We start from the raw sequence: 15,005 nt of genomic DNA on the forward strand, positions 1-15,005 counted from the left end.
CAAAAGCTTCCAAAAATATCTATTTAACAACTCCATTAATTATAAATAAATTTCAAATATTTATGTTAAATAAAGTGGAAGCTAGGCATATTGTAATATCATATATTAACTTTAAAAAAAATGGGTAATTTATAAATTCTTTCAATTATTTTTAATAATTATTATATCTATAGTCCCGAGAAAACTAATTTATAGCCTAAAGTTCGATTAAATCTAATCTCTCCAAATAGGATTCAAACCTACTACCAATCAGTTAATAGTCGACTACTCTACCACTGAGCTACTGAGGAACCATAGTCAATTAGGTTTCAGAGGGTTTAATTCTCGTTCTCAATTCATGACCAATATGAGCTCGAGGTTTCCTTCGTAACTCTCGGACTTCTTCGTAGTGGTTCCGTTCCATGTCTCATTTCATAGAGAACCTCAACGTGGATCTAATTAAATGGATTAATACGATAGTAATAATAAAAAGAAAGTAGTACCATTTTCTTTATCCTTATTCTCATTATTAATTTTTATTTTATTTTATATTATATTATATTATAGAGATATTTTGAAATTTCATTCTTAGGCATCCAAATGGCAGCATTTTGTGCATCCATGACTTTCTCTCTCTAATGCTTGACTTGGTTTCAGGTCAGGAGAGAGAAACTGTGTAATTACTTTCTTGCCCTTGTATTATTATTCTTGGTCAATCTTTGACTCTCCGACCATAAAAGTCATTTGGTGTTTACATCACTTTGTGAAATTATTTTGGTGAATATATGAGTTGTATGCAAAATTCTAGAGTTGTCCAAGGGCGAAATGGGAAATCCTAATTCCGTACCCGTCTCCTATTTCAATTTTTATTTCTACGAAATATATATATATATATAAAATATTTGTTTTAAAAACTTTTAATTAATAATTTAAAAATTTTAAAACATCTAATAAATTCAATAATATTTCATAAACAAAGATATAATATGATGTTCTGTATGATTTTTACGAACTCAAATTTATATATATATGCGTGCGTGTGTGATCCCGTCTTTGACCTAATTTAAGTAACGAGGATAAATCTCTTCCTTTCACTATTCCACCTTTAAATGAGAATTTTCACCCGTTTAGGACGAGTCTTCAATGGACATAAACTATTTGCATTCTCATCAATCAATTTGACCAATTTTTATCGGTTGAATCTGTTGGATGATGAAAGTCCCACATCAGCTAATTTAGGAAATGATCATGTGTTTATAAGTGATAAATACTAACTCGATTGATATGAGGCCTTTATGAGGCCTTTTGGGAAGCCCAAAGCAAAGCTATGAGAGCTTATGCTCAAAGTGGACAATATCATAGAAATCATATTATTTAACTTGAACAAAACGTAAACCAAACATCATTTTATTACCGAACACTTACGTTTTTACCAACTCGGTATAAAATACCTTCTAGAAGCCTTAGTCAACCCAATTTGATTTTCCCTTCTTACAAAATAAATAAATAACTTTTTAAAATTCAAAGTCTAATTTTGAATTCCAAAAATTAAAAAAAAAAAAATTAAAATTAAAAGTCAAATCTTTTAATCTCGATTTCACATAAATCCCCATTTCCCAATTTCAAACAAATATTCTTCTTCTTCAATGGAAATTCACTTCCAGTCGCCGGAGACCCACGGCGGAGCCGCTGTACCAGTGGTCAAAACAAGCAAATTTAAAGGCAAAACCAGAGGGAACAACGGCAACAAGTTCGTCGGAGTCCGGCAGCGGCCGTCGGGCAGATGGGTGGCGGAAATCAAAGACACGACAAAGAAAATCCGAATGTGGCTAGGAACATTCGAGACCGCCGAGGAAGCCGCTCGTGCCTACGATGAAGCCGCCTGTCTTCTCCGAGGTTCGAACACAAGAACTAATTTCTTCATCCCACAAATCTCCACTAATTCTCCAATCGCCTCTAGAATCCGCACCCTTTTAAACAGCAAAAAGTCCCTCGAAAATCCCGCCGCCGCCTCCGCCGCCGCCGTCCCTGCTCCAACAATTCAGGATGGTCGGATGTTGGACGGAGATTATAAACCAGACATGACGAATTGCTCGGAGAAAACAGAGATGGGTTCGTGTTGTTCTTCGGATTCTTGTCGATTTGTTGATGGGTTTTGGAATTCAGATGATTTGGAGTTTTGTGATTTTGAGAGGATGAAAGTTGAGAGGCAAATTTCAGGTTGTTTGTATGCTATGAATGGAGTTCATGAGTATATGGAGGCTGTTCATGAGGCCTCTGAATCCATTTGGGATCTTCCTCCGCTCGGCTCGTTGTTCTGTTAATTTGTACAACAATCCGAAAGGGTATACACGAGCTGGGTTGGATTGGATTGGGTGGGTGATCGAACAATTTGAATAGATGTTACAACCCGAATCAACCTTCTATTTTCTAGATTGAGTTGAATTGGATTGTCGAGTTGTTTTTTTTTTTTTTTAAATCCAATTTTGCATAGGGTTTAGTGAAAGAATAAACGGGTTTGGACTCTCTGTTAGGCCCTATTTTAATCCGTTGAAGGACCATAGAAGTTCGGGGGATGCAAGTCGAGATGGTGTGACAGCTTCTACACTTTGGTTTTGGAATATTCTTGAGAAAATAGACAAGTTTCCATTACAGATACGTTGGGAGATTGCTTGTTTGTTGATTCTTATTCAGCGAGTTGTTCCCTCGATTGTACTTTAATTAGAGATGTCCAGTGGGTGGAGCGAGATAGGGTCTTTCCGTCTTCGCCTCATATTTCAATCACAATTCTCTCGCACATTATTTTTATAGAAATTGTGACGGGAATTTTCCAAAACAAGATTCGCAAATTATTTATTTATAAAATTTTAAGCAGGGAGGGGCGAAGATTTGGCAAGAGTCGGAAGTGGGGACGGGGGACGAGGGACGGAGACGTGTATGGGATATAATTCTCGTCTCTGACCCCATTTAGTTAATAGAGAGAAATCTCTCTTCATTCCCTTCTCATTTTCTATTTGAATGTGAATTTCTTATCCGGTTCGAGGATGAGACATGAAATAATCCTCGTCTCGAGCCCCATTTAACTAATAGAGACCAACCTATCTCTATTCCCTTCCCATTTTCTATTTAAATGGGGACTCCTCACCCTGTCTCGGGATGGTCTCTCCAAGGGTTGTCTGCTCGGAGATTGGGAGAAAGAAAAACTAATCATTATTCTTACTCAAAAGGAGGTTTAATTCGGTCTGATCGAGAAAAGACTCACATATCTAAGAGCATTGAAGGTTGAAACCTCGAAAACAGATTTAATAATGCCACTTAGAAATCAAGAATCATAGAAGCCTTAACTGATGCCACTATGTTCGTCTTAACTTATCAGTATAAAAATGATCCATCTTGTCAGAAGTTTTAAATCGTTTAATCCCATTTTGACTTAGTAAATCCAATAGAGAAACGCCACCTCTTTATAAATACCGATACTCTTTACAACTAATTAGAGAATCGTTTCGTAATCATCTTTGATGGGTCCAACCCTTTTGTTTCATTTCATTACCCCAACCAACCCATATTATAAGCCTTTTAATATGGTTTGAAGTCACTAACCCACCTACCAACATGATTGTTGACTACGACTTAGAAGTCCAAAGGAAAGCCATAAGTGTTTATGCTCAAAGTGGACAATATCATACCATTGTGGAGAGTCGTGTTCGTCTAACATGGTATTAGAGCCATGCCCTAAACTTAATCGTGCCAATAGATTGGTAAATCCTCAAATGTTGAACAAAGAACTCCAAAAGAAAAGGAGTCGAGCCTCCTCGAAGGCAGTAAAAAATGACTAAGACTCCAAATGAGTCGTCTTTCGAGGAGAGGTGTTGGATGATGAAAGTTCCACATCGGCTAATTTAGGGAATGATCATGAGTTTATAATCAAAGAATACTCTCTTCATTAGTATGAGGTCTTTTTGGAAAGTCCAAAGCAAACCCATGAGAGCTTATGCTCAAAGTGTACAATATCATATCATTTGTTCATGGGTGGAGATGGGGATGGAGAATTATACTCTCTGTCCCGTTCCACTACTCCAATTTTTCGTTTAAACAGAGATTTTCCACCTCATTCAGAGTGAATCTACGCAGATCCCGACCTTAGGAAGGAAATGGGCACCTCTAATTCAAAAATGTGTAATGTAACATGTTTGAGTTAAGATTGATTTTTGTTGGACAACGTTAGAGTTAATTTTAATGGCGGTAATTTATTATTTATTTATTAATATAAATATAAATATGATAACAAATTAATTCTTATAATTTAAATAATTTTTTATGAATAAATTTATATAACAAGAAAGAATACTCGATTTTATTTAGTAGGGGTATACATTGAACTCAACCACTCGAACCAACCTAACCTAAATTATAAGGGTTGGGTTAGGCTAGATAGAATTTCAGGTTGGGTTGGATTGGTTTTTTAGGACCCAATCTGATCCAGCTTGAGTACAAGTACAATGTACAAAGGACTGGATCAACCCGACCTAATCCGATTACATTAAAAAAAGAAAAAAGATACTAAGTTGAGACCAGGCCCAACCTACAGTCTTCTGCCTTGGACAACAACCCAGCACGTATAGTATTTATAAGGCCAACCCGATTGCTTCTCGAGCCTCCTAGTAGAGTAAGTACACTACACAATACCTGCTTGTACTCTTCTTCCTTGCACAACACAGTGAGATTGTCCTCATAAGACATCAGTAAGTACTTCTTCCCAGTCAACAAAGACATGACATTTCCTACTTCCTTCTCGAGTACTTGTCATTGTCATTCGCCAGTCGTCTTGCATCGCCACTCTCGTCAGTTGCACTGGCTTCTACATCTTTTCCCTATTGCAAGTGATCATCTTTCTTTACTCACATAGTGATCCTCTTCCTTCCCTTTTTTTTCTTTTTTGTTTAGCTCAACCCGAACCCAATTTCGGATTGAGTTAAAATCTTCCGACAAAAAATAATTTAACCTAAATATTTGATATTTAATAAGAAAATAATAAAACATTCCTAGGCAAAGCTTTTTATATGCAATCAATAATGTATTAATTGACACACCTTAATTCAACAAGATTCTTATCAAAATCCCATCACAATCAATGAATCATAAGCCCAAAACGAATAAAGTTCTTCATTTTCCAATCAAATTCTTTCAAGAAATCACTCCACATTCATAGGAAGACATAAACAAAGCATAATCTCAATTGGGTTCCAATCCTTTCGGATATTTTAAGATTAATCAGCGAAGTCTCAGCTGGATGGATGTGTTCGAGGAGCGAGCTACTGTAATGGGTGATTTGGTTTGACTTTCTTCAAAATCGTGCCTTTATTTGGAACATTTGAAGAACAGAAACCCCCCAAAATAACCCATAAAACGGAGATCGAAACAACGCCGGTTGAATTTTCAACAAAACCCTCCACCGCTGCCGCCGCCGCTGCCACCGCTGCCACGGGCACCGTATGATCTAGATAAAGAAGATCCAAATATACCCCCTTTTTTTAGTAACATTACAAATCTTTAACCCCACTTTTTTGGGGCTGTTTGTCTGTTCTTTCACTTTTTCCTTTCGGATTTATCACGAGTTTTGTTTAATCTATAATACCCTCTTTGTTCTTCTTGTTCTTCGTGTTCTTCGTGTTCTTCGTGTGTTCTTCTCCAAACATGGCTGTTTTTTCCCTTTTTGTCTATGTTCTTGCCCTTTGTTCTTTAGGGTTTGTGTCCTCAAAATCCCTTTCCCGATCTTCATTTTGCCCTAAAGAATCTGATTTCTTTCTCTATGGTGTTCGATCTCAATGCCCTTTCTCTGAGATTTCCAGCTCGCCGTTACAGGTATGATTTTAGCTGTTATCTTCTTGGTTTTGTGTTGATTTTCCTGTTTTTTGTCGTGTTTTTTTTTTTTTCTTGTCGGAATTCCAACTTTTGTGGAGGCTGTTGATGTTTGTGAATCTTTGTTTGGATTCCCTTGTTGTTCTTATGTTTTTAGCTTTGGAAATCTTGGAGATTTGGGTGTTTGGTTTTCCATATTGATGAACATGATGAACATGAAGGTGAAGGGACATGAAGAAATCTATGCAGATTTGTTCTTTTCTCTTTTGATTGTGAAATTTTCAAGTGTTAACTGAAAATCAAATGGGATGGATTGATCTTGAATCGGTATGATTAGTGTTCTTTTAGCCCGAGAGTCGATCGAAATGACTAGAGTTTTTCATTCGAACTTTGAACAGATAAGGGTCGAGTTGGGTTGAATTTTGATTTCAATACAAAGACTTAATTTGATTTGAACGATTCGAGGTTTCTATTTCGAATTATGTATTTGAAGACGGGTTGAATTGGGTTAGATTAGGTTAGTTTAGGTTGTTCCATGAGTGTCGGAGTTCGCATATTTAAAGTGAATGAATATCAAATTTGGGGCATTCCCGTGTTTGTAGTCAATACAAAGACCTAATCTAATTTGAACGATTCGAGTTTCAATTTCGAATTATGTATTTGAAGACAGGTTAAGTTGGGTTAGGTTAGATTAGTTTAGGTTGTTCTACTTAGCGTCGGAGTTTGCATATTTAAAGTGAATGAATATCAAATTTGGGGCCTCCCCGTGCTCGTACTGAGGATGCACGTACCTTTGATCTCGATAAGAGGTTCGAATCTCTCACCTGCTTGAACTCGAAGAATCATTTTGCATGTAGTTTCGCCCGTTTTGAAACTATTTTGGGTAGCTTTTGTTTAGATCGAACTAAATGGGCAGTGCTGAGTGTCATATTACTAACATTTTGCTAAGAAGTTTGTGAACCCCTTTGCCTCATATTTGTTTCTTCTCATATTGATTTCTTTTTCCCTCTTCTGGTTTATAGGTTGATGGGAATTATATCGATGGGACGTTGACTAATTACGAGACGATCGGCTACACCTCCGTGCTCTTCTATGCTTCGTGGTGCCCGTTTTCTCTCCGTTTACGACACACATTTGAAGCTCTCAGTTTCATGTTTCCTCAAATCGAACACGTGCTGGTTGAGCAATCTTCTACGCTACCAAAGTAAGTAGTCTGTGACTTTCTTTCTCATTGTAAATTCTGTTCTTGTGCTCTGTTTTTCTGTGCTGAATGCATTCATCTCATTTCGATGAACGATTGTCATAATTGTGCTTGAGTCGTTTTGAAAAATTTGATGATAACTATGAGATCCCACATCGATTGGAGATGGGGACGAGTGCCTGCGAGGATGTTGGGTCCCAAAGGGGGGTGGATTGTGAGATCCCACATCCGTTGGAGAAGGGAACAAAACATTCTTTATAAGAGTGTAGAAACCTCTCCCTAGCATACACGTTTTGAAAACCTTGAGTGATGCCCGAAAAAGAAAGCCCAAAAAGGACAATATTTGCTAACAGTAAGCTTGGGTCATTACAAATGATATCAAAGCCAAACACTGGGCGGTGTGCTACCGAGGACACTGGGCCCTGAAGAGGGGTGGATTGTGAGATCCCACATAGATTGGAGAGGGAACGAGTGCCAGCAACGACGTTGGGCCCGACTTTTCCGAGTGTTATTTTCACACTATTATCTTCTTGACTCGTTTAAATAACATTATTAAGAAACCGGGGTTCAAAATTTTTCTTTAGCTAAGTTTTTGAAGATGCAATGTAAAAGTCTCTTGAATTTTCTTTTGCTCGACTCCTTGTAATAGCTCAGGGTTTCGAGCAATGAATTATAATAACTTGGCTTCACAGTATCTTTACTTAAACATTTACCTTTACATGTTATAGTGTACTCTCAAAATATGGAATCCACAGCTTTCCATCTATATTGCTGGTGAACGGTACATCACGTGTTCGATATCACGGTCAAAAAGATATACTTTCCCTTGTTCGTTTTTATAGCCGAATAACAGGTAAGGTTCTCGTGTTTTCATATATGGTGGGTGTGTGTGCTCTTGCTAAAGCGAGTCATGTTTGGTTATGTCAGGATTAAAACCGATACCGTACTATAGCGACCGTGACTTAGCTACAATAGAGAGAATTGGAAAGCCAGTTATCCAACGACAACATATCGAAGACGAACCGTTATTGATATTCTCTTTCGTTTTCATCTGTCTCCGTCTAGCAATCTATAAATTACCACATTTGTTGTATCACTTAAACAATCTATGCAGATCTTACATACCCCACCTGAACTTGGAAATATTTGGCGAAACTCGACAACTAATAGGACGCATCCTTCACATGCTCGATATTAGAAGGGCGTGGGCCAAGCTAAGGCTATACAAGACGAAGAACTTCCACAAGGGAGCAAGGAACGCTCGTGTTTGGGCATCGTCTTTGGCATCTGTCTCGTTGGGTGAATCCTCGTCTTCGAGATCGACATAAGTTCACCCAAAACCTTGTAAAAACAAAAAAAAAAAAAACGAAACTTTTGATGTTAGAATCGTCTTACTCTCTTGTCAAACACGTATTTTTCTTGCAATTAGAGGTAGTAGAGTGTAGTGGGTAGGCTATTTTGCCTCCTCTTGTGAAGGCATGTACAAATTATCTATTATTATATGGTATGATTACACATTACACACGATCGAAACATGTCTAAATCGTCTAAATCCAAGTTAGCTACTTTGTTTGTTAAATGACGGGTCAGTTCATAGTCAGTCGGATCATAACAATATCGTTGTCGAAATCGGTCCCATTGTTATCGGTCCCATTGTTTAGAAAGCTTATGAATGTGACTGAAGATATTTTGTGTACAAGAGGCCAAATGCCAAAAGCTTAATCAAGTAGTGTTTGTATTTTGGGAGCTTTGACTTTGCGACCATTGCCATTAAATTTTGTTGCAATTACAAGCGGGTTTGTTAACAGATACGTTGTTAGGTGCTCCGTTTTATTTTTCCATTGAGGCCGAACCTAAACCTGTGCTCGAGAGATAGCTGTCCATATACTGATTAATTAAAATGTTTTTTTTTTAATTTTTTTAAAAGATATTTATAAATATATATTTTTATTCTTTTCCACATGATCCACATAATTTTTTTTATTATTATTATTTTTGGATTCACGGGATTTATCCAATTTTCTCGATCATGTGGAATATCATTGATAACTAGAAATCCGTATTTCTTTTTCAGTGCAAGACAGGAAACCTCCTTTTGTCATCCCTGCAGCTTTCTTTTGTATTGAACGCATGACCTAAGACCTGAAAATCATCGCCTATGTTCACACCCCTCTTTCTTTGAATCAGGCTAGTAAAGAATGCCCGCCAAGTTCAGATAAGGAAATGCTTCCCCCAACCATTAAAGGCTCGACAAAGGGAGGGGAAGGAAAATGCTTTCAGAGATCGAGATTGGATTTCTTTTTCATCAGGGAACGAAATATTAACAAACTCAAATTTACGGGAAATATGAAAGTTTGAAAATACTAAAAATGATTAATAATGGAGTAAATTTGGGAATTATTATTATTTTAAATGAAAGTAAGAACAATTCAAAGGGTGTTTAGTGATTTAAAATGTGTTTCCCATTAAATTTAGAAGTTATTCAAATTGACTTAGTAATATAATATATGGACAAACAATAGACCTTTTTTATTTTATTTTATTTTATTTTATTTTATTTATTTATTTATTTTTGTTGCACAAGTAACCCATAGAAATAACCATAGTCATAACTAAACATTTATTAATAAATTTGTAATAATAAATATTATAAAATTTACGTAATTATTTTAGAATTATAATATGTTAGCCACAGACCTTACCACATCAATAATTAACATACAACATGTTGCAATTATTTTTATAATTACATTTTTGAAAAAAAAATATATATAAGACATCAATTTTTAAATTTAAGAAATAAGCTTATAACAAAAAAAACTATATTTAAAAAGAAAAATGTAAAAAAGAGGAGAAAGAGTGGGGAAAGAGAAAAGATTTTTCTTGTTAGCCAAATAGAGGCGAGATTCATTTATATAAAAAAGAGGAAAAAAATTCATTGGGCTCATGACCAGTTGACTGACTCTAATATCATTTGTAACAACAGCTCAAGGACACCCGACACCCACATTGTCTAGTGACTGACTCTGATACCATCTACAACAGCTCAAAGACACCCGCATTGTCTAGTGACTAACTCTGATATCATCTATAACAGCTCAAGGACACCTGCATTGTCTAGTGACTAACTCTGATATCATCTATAACAGCTCAAGGACACCCGCATTGTCTAGTGAGTAACTCTGATATCATCTATAACAACTCATGGACACTCACATTGTCTAGTGACTGACTCTGATATCATCTAATCAGCTCAAGGACATCCGCATTGTCTAGTGACTGACTCTAATATCATCTATAACAGCTCAAGCCACACCCTCCAGTGACTGACAACATCTATAACAGCTCAAGCACATTCGTATCATTGGAGACTAACTTTGATATTATCTATAACAGCTCAAAAACAACGCTAGTAGATATTATCTACTTTAGCCCATTACATATCATCGTCCGCCTCACAACGGAGAGAGTTCTTGCTAAATCCCGGTAGAGAATCAATCTTACCTTGCTCTAACCAATAAGCGAAATTTTTTTAGGGAATTAAGTTAAAATAGGAAGCAAAGAAGCACGAACACCATTTCCAAACTCATCCCATTGACGTTTCTAATTTCAAAAGTTTAAAAACCAAATAAAAAATTCAATACTAAATATAGAGGTAACCTAAAAAAACTATTAAACTATCAAAGGTAGTGTAAAGAGAAGAGATAAAAGAATAAAAGAGAGAAGAAAAAAAGCAATCAATAAAGGTAATGTGAATGAGAAGATTCTTAGGCCTTAGCCTTAGAGCTATGGACAGCTGCATTTACACAAAACCTCCAACTTTCCTCTTCCTTGTCATAAAAAATTATATTCAATAAAAAAAAAGTGATTGAAACTGAAACTTATCTATTTTGCTTATGGTTTCTAGACAATCCCAGCAAGCAACCGACACCCTTTTTTAATTGTTTTGGCTCCATTCCTCTGAGGCTGTGGCTTCTTAGAATCACCTCTTCTCAAAATTCACCTCCAATGGTCAACAATTCATCTTTCTTCCTCTGAATTGAATCAAAAATATATTCACAAATGAAGAACATAAGAAGCTAGAATCCAAGAAGGTTTATCATTTGAGTTCTTGGTGGGTCCCTAACTCACCCATCAACCCTTTTGTCATTACTATTTGGGAGAAATAAAAGGGATAAGCACTCAAAGCAATATCAAGTTCTTTGCTTTTGGCAGTCCCCTGTCCAAGAGCTACAAGACACCGGAGGCTTTGAAATTTTGATTCTTCTTCCGTGTAAACTCCCCCCCCCTGTTGTGGAAGGAAGAGAAGAAACAAAAAGAAAAAATGGATCTCCATGACTGGGAAATCCTATCTGATGATGGGTTGCTTGATTACAAAGATGATCGGAAGACGAAGATCGTCTCGGCCAACAGAAGTTCGGCTTCTGATGCCAATATTGTGTTCGACATGAACTACTTCCTGTGCCCATCAATGGATTCTAAGCATATCACCCAACCGCCAAGGAGTTCTTCAGGGTTCTTGCCTAAACAGCCGATTCCTGTTCATATTCAACTGGACTCCCCAATTATCAAAGTCCCAGATGATTTAATGGCACTGAGAGAAAAAGACAAGGAGCCCATGGTGATCGGTGTTGTGCCATCATCCATGAGTGAGAAGGATCAGAAAGGAGGTGTGGAAGCCACCGATCAAGATCCTGTTACTCAAGTTTTCTTCAAGAAAATGAAGGAAAATGAATTCGTCGACATGAAAATAGACTCACCCAGATCTAGTAACAAGGGAACAAAGTCTCAAATTGATGTTGGGCATTATCAATTTGATGATGGGGGCGAGGGTACAGAGAACAACATGACCAACTCGCCCAGAATGAATTTGATGAGCCAGAAAAGCAACAAAGACGAGATGAATTGGGATGGATCCAACGGTGGGCTAAACATATTCAAGTGGAGCTTAAATGGGATTGGTGCCATTTGCTCCTTCGGTGTTGCAGCTGCCACTATTTGTATTCTGTTTCATGGAGGCAGCCAACATAAGCTAAGAATCCAGATCTATACCCATGATAAGGTCCGCAATTCAAAACTTCTATGAAACTTTTACCTCACACAGTAATAGAATAAGCAAAATTTTCTTAGGAATTTCAGTGAAAATGTTATCCCATAAACTGCAGAAGAGCTTATTTCATTGCATTTGATTGCAGAAATTAAAGCAGGCAGTTCAGCAGGCTACTAGATTAAATGAAGCGATCACAGCAACAAGAGGACGTCCACAGATATGGGCTCACATAACCTGTGGTGGCCACTACGATGGGCTCTAAGGAATCCAAGAGTTCAGAGTCTTTCCTCAAGGAAGAGTCAAGACCTAGTTCTATCAATTTATTCAAAGTTAAACATGTCTGTACATAAAGATTATACCTTTTAAGAACAAAAAATAGTTTAGGAATGCTACTTGGATGAAATTGGATGATTTCCTACTGTGTCTGAAAATACTGAGTGTTGTTCAACTAAGAACTTTACGGGCTTGTATGGTTTTGTTGTGTCTTCCATTATGGTCATTCTGGAAAAGTAGTACAATATTTATTGCTTAGAACACCATTTTAGTCCATATACAGTGATTCCTGTAAACACGGTTTATAACTTTTGTACTACTATAATAAATGTGCCTTGAATCTGAGTTTACCATAAAAATTCTCTGAAATCCTTTGTTTCCTGACGATCTCAGCAGGAAAAACCACAATCGTAGGACCAATTTCCAGTATTTAAAGCATCAATTTCTCATACAGAGACCGGAGATTTCTTGAATATAAGAAAACTTGCCCTGGGAAAGAAAATTGAGTTATGACCGAGTTTGAGTTTAGGTATATGGGCAAGAAAGATGTTGCTACTGTTACCCATTTACTCATCTTGGTTATGAGTCGTCGAGGGGCAAGAATCCCGTACAACCAATAATACTGAACCACTGAGGTGAAATGCTAGGCAAAATATTGGAATTGAATTGAGAGACTGACCCACTGAACAATAGAGCAAGAAAAATCTAAAAGAGTCCTCTCTCTATTCATTTTTCTAGATATGAATAGGGAACAATAATACTAAATACATCAGATCAAATAATTCAAGAAATCTGGAATACAATGGAAGGGAAAGAGATTCATGAATTATGACCCACTTCAAATAGTGAAAGATCCGTGGTGGGTTTTGAACCAGTCACAAAATATCTAACCAAGACTACAACTTGACAACATAACAAAGCTTGGCCAATTATATTGCTGACGAAACTCCAATGTATCAAACAACGCAAACCATTTACGTAATCAACTCCATATATCACAATCATATACGCAAAGACTATCAAATTCTTAGGACAAATCCAACTACAGAATACCATTATCACTAATCTACAAAGCTTTATTTAATCACTATTCGGTTTTAAGCATTCGCAACAGATAGATTACATTCACCTAAAAAAAAAAAAAAGAACATCCAATTCAGATAGCTTAGATTCGCAAAAAGCTAAGAGAATTCACATCAAATTCGTTACCAAAAGAGCTAAAAAGACGCAGATTCAAAAGATATTGGGGTAGGAAGAGATATGTCCGAAGCTATCTAGGAGAGGAACGAAAGAAAAAGCGTTCGACTCCCTCAAACAGATTCGGAAACGGAATAATATTAATTCCGATCGATTGATGTAAGCCTTTGTCTGAACCAGACGGTGTTGATAATAATTCGCACCTTCTAGTTATTCGAAGGCTGATTTGATGAAACGGAATCCATTTCCATTATCATTTTCTCTCCCAAAACGAAGAAGCGAAAACCATTAGTAAAATTAGAAGAATGATCTTGCAGAAACAGGCGACGAACACAAAATGTGAGAGAAAAACAGAGAGAATTAATTCATTGCTAAGAAATTTTGCAGTGAATCCACGATGTGTATGAACGGGGGCGGGACACGATGTGTATGAACGGGGGCGGGAACAATTTAATGGCGACACGTTTGGTTTAGGGTTTCTATGTATGGTCCGATTTGGGCTTTTCGAATCGGGTCTGGATCCTAGATGGGCTGGGCCGGGCCTTAGTCTAGAAAGTTCGCAACCTATGAAATTACTATATTACCCTTCTATAGAAAATTCATCATAGTAATTTGGAGTAAAATGGAATGTTTATTCCTAAACTTTTGGGTAACAATTTTAATCATAAATTTTTTTAAAAAAATTACAATTTGAACTCTCCTAATCAAAGCTCATGTAGGTCAGTATATGTATTTGAAAAGTAGTATGTAAATATACTTCGGAAAGGAAATGAAAGAATTTGGAGCAATTAATGAAGAAAATATTGAAGAATCAAAAGTGGCTCTAATTTACGGTCAGATGAATGGACTCTCGGGAGCTCGTAGGAGAGTTGGTTTAACAGCATAAACTATCGTGCAATATTTTCGACTATTTAACAACGATATCTTCTATTTCTTTCAAGCAGGATCTGTCGTATTCCCGTTACTAGGTAGAATGTCTTTGTATGTGGAAGTTGAAGTCGACTCTTAGTACCGAAATGAGTTCATACAGTAAAAAGTTACTTTTATAAAGAAGGGTCCATAACTTCTAAATCCAAACAGATTTAAACTATCCCAGAATCTTGAGTTTAAAGTAGCGTAAATTCAAATATAACATATGAATTTTTCGGTAGGCTAATATCTATTTTAAGGTAAGTAAATTAATAAAATTAAATTAGATTTAATAAAAATTAAAATTTTAAAGTGAAAATTGAGAAGGGTAAAAATTGAAAATTACCATAGTAATAATGATAGTAATGAATGGAAGTTAAATTTCTCATCCTGAAGTATTATAAATTAAAGGCTTTTATAAAATGTTTATCACTTTTTTAAAAAGTATTAATCCTATGAATTTTTTTAGAAAATATTATCCTATGGCTCTAGTGGATGGTATGAAGCTACTTTATTTTATTTTATTGGTAAAATAAA

General features: G+C 36.3%; 3 protein-coding genes, 1 long non-coding RNA gene and 1 other non-coding gene across 5 annotated transcripts; 3 read left to right on the top strand and 2 right to left on the bottom strand.

Moving 5' to 3' along the window:
• The first annotated feature begins 1,607 nt into the window (after nucleotides 1-1,607).
• LOC111478312 (ethylene-responsive transcription factor RAP2-11-like) lies at nucleotides 1,608-2,765 on the top strand. Its single transcript, XM_023122510.1, has one exon. It carries the CDS (start codon nucleotides 1,626-1,628, stop codon nucleotides 2,301-2,303), a length of 678 nt encoding a protein of 225 aa, XP_022978278.1. The 5' UTR covers nucleotides 1,608-1,625; the 3' UTR covers nucleotides 2,304-2,765.
• A 2,379-nt stretch (nucleotides 2,766-5,144) lies between these two features.
• LOC111478288 (5'-adenylylsulfate reductase-like 5) lies at nucleotides 5,145-8,564 on the top strand. Its single transcript, XM_023122480.1, has 4 exons — nucleotides 5,145-5,841; nucleotides 6,861-7,042; nucleotides 7,768-7,892; nucleotides 7,967-8,564. The coding sequence occupies exons 1-4, from the start codon at nucleotides 5,674-5,676 to the stop codon at nucleotides 8,365-8,367; spliced, it is 876 nt and encodes a 291-aa protein (XP_022978248.1). The 5' UTR covers nucleotides 5,145-5,673; the 3' UTR covers nucleotides 8,368-8,564.
• A 2,195-nt stretch (nucleotides 8,565-10,759) lies between these two features.
• LOC111478352 lies at nucleotides 10,760-11,258 on the bottom strand. Its single transcript, XR_002717453.1, has 2 exons — nucleotides 11,171-11,258; nucleotides 10,760-11,042 (listed from the first exon to the last, which is right to left on the bottom strand). It is a non-coding gene; the product is annotated as an uncharacterized LOC111478352 (long non-coding RNA).
• Nucleotides 11,241-12,704, top strand: LOC111478290. Its single transcript, XM_023122482.1, has 2 exons — nucleotides 11,241-12,101; nucleotides 12,235-12,704. Exons 1-2 carry the CDS (start codon nucleotides 11,364-11,366, stop codon nucleotides 12,349-12,351), a joined length of 855 nt encoding a protein of 284 aa, XP_022978250.1. The 5' UTR covers nucleotides 11,241-11,363; the 3' UTR covers nucleotides 12,352-12,704.
• A 916-nt stretch (nucleotides 12,705-13,620) lies between these two features.
• LOC111478913 lies at nucleotides 13,621-13,784 on the bottom strand. The gene has a single exon (XR_002717579.1). It is a non-coding gene; the product is annotated as a small nucleolar RNA snoR138 (small nucleolar RNA).
• Between the last annotated feature and the right edge of the window lie 1,221 nt (nucleotides 13,785-15,005).

Source organism: Cucurbita maxima, unplaced genomic scaffold (genome assembly GCF_002738345.1).
Source record: "Cucurbita maxima cultivar Rimu unplaced genomic scaffold, Cmax_1.0 Cma_Scf00004, whole genome shotgun sequence".
Classification (NCBI taxonomy): Eukaryota; Viridiplantae; Streptophyta; class Magnoliopsida; order Cucurbitales; family Cucurbitaceae; genus Cucurbita; species Cucurbita maxima.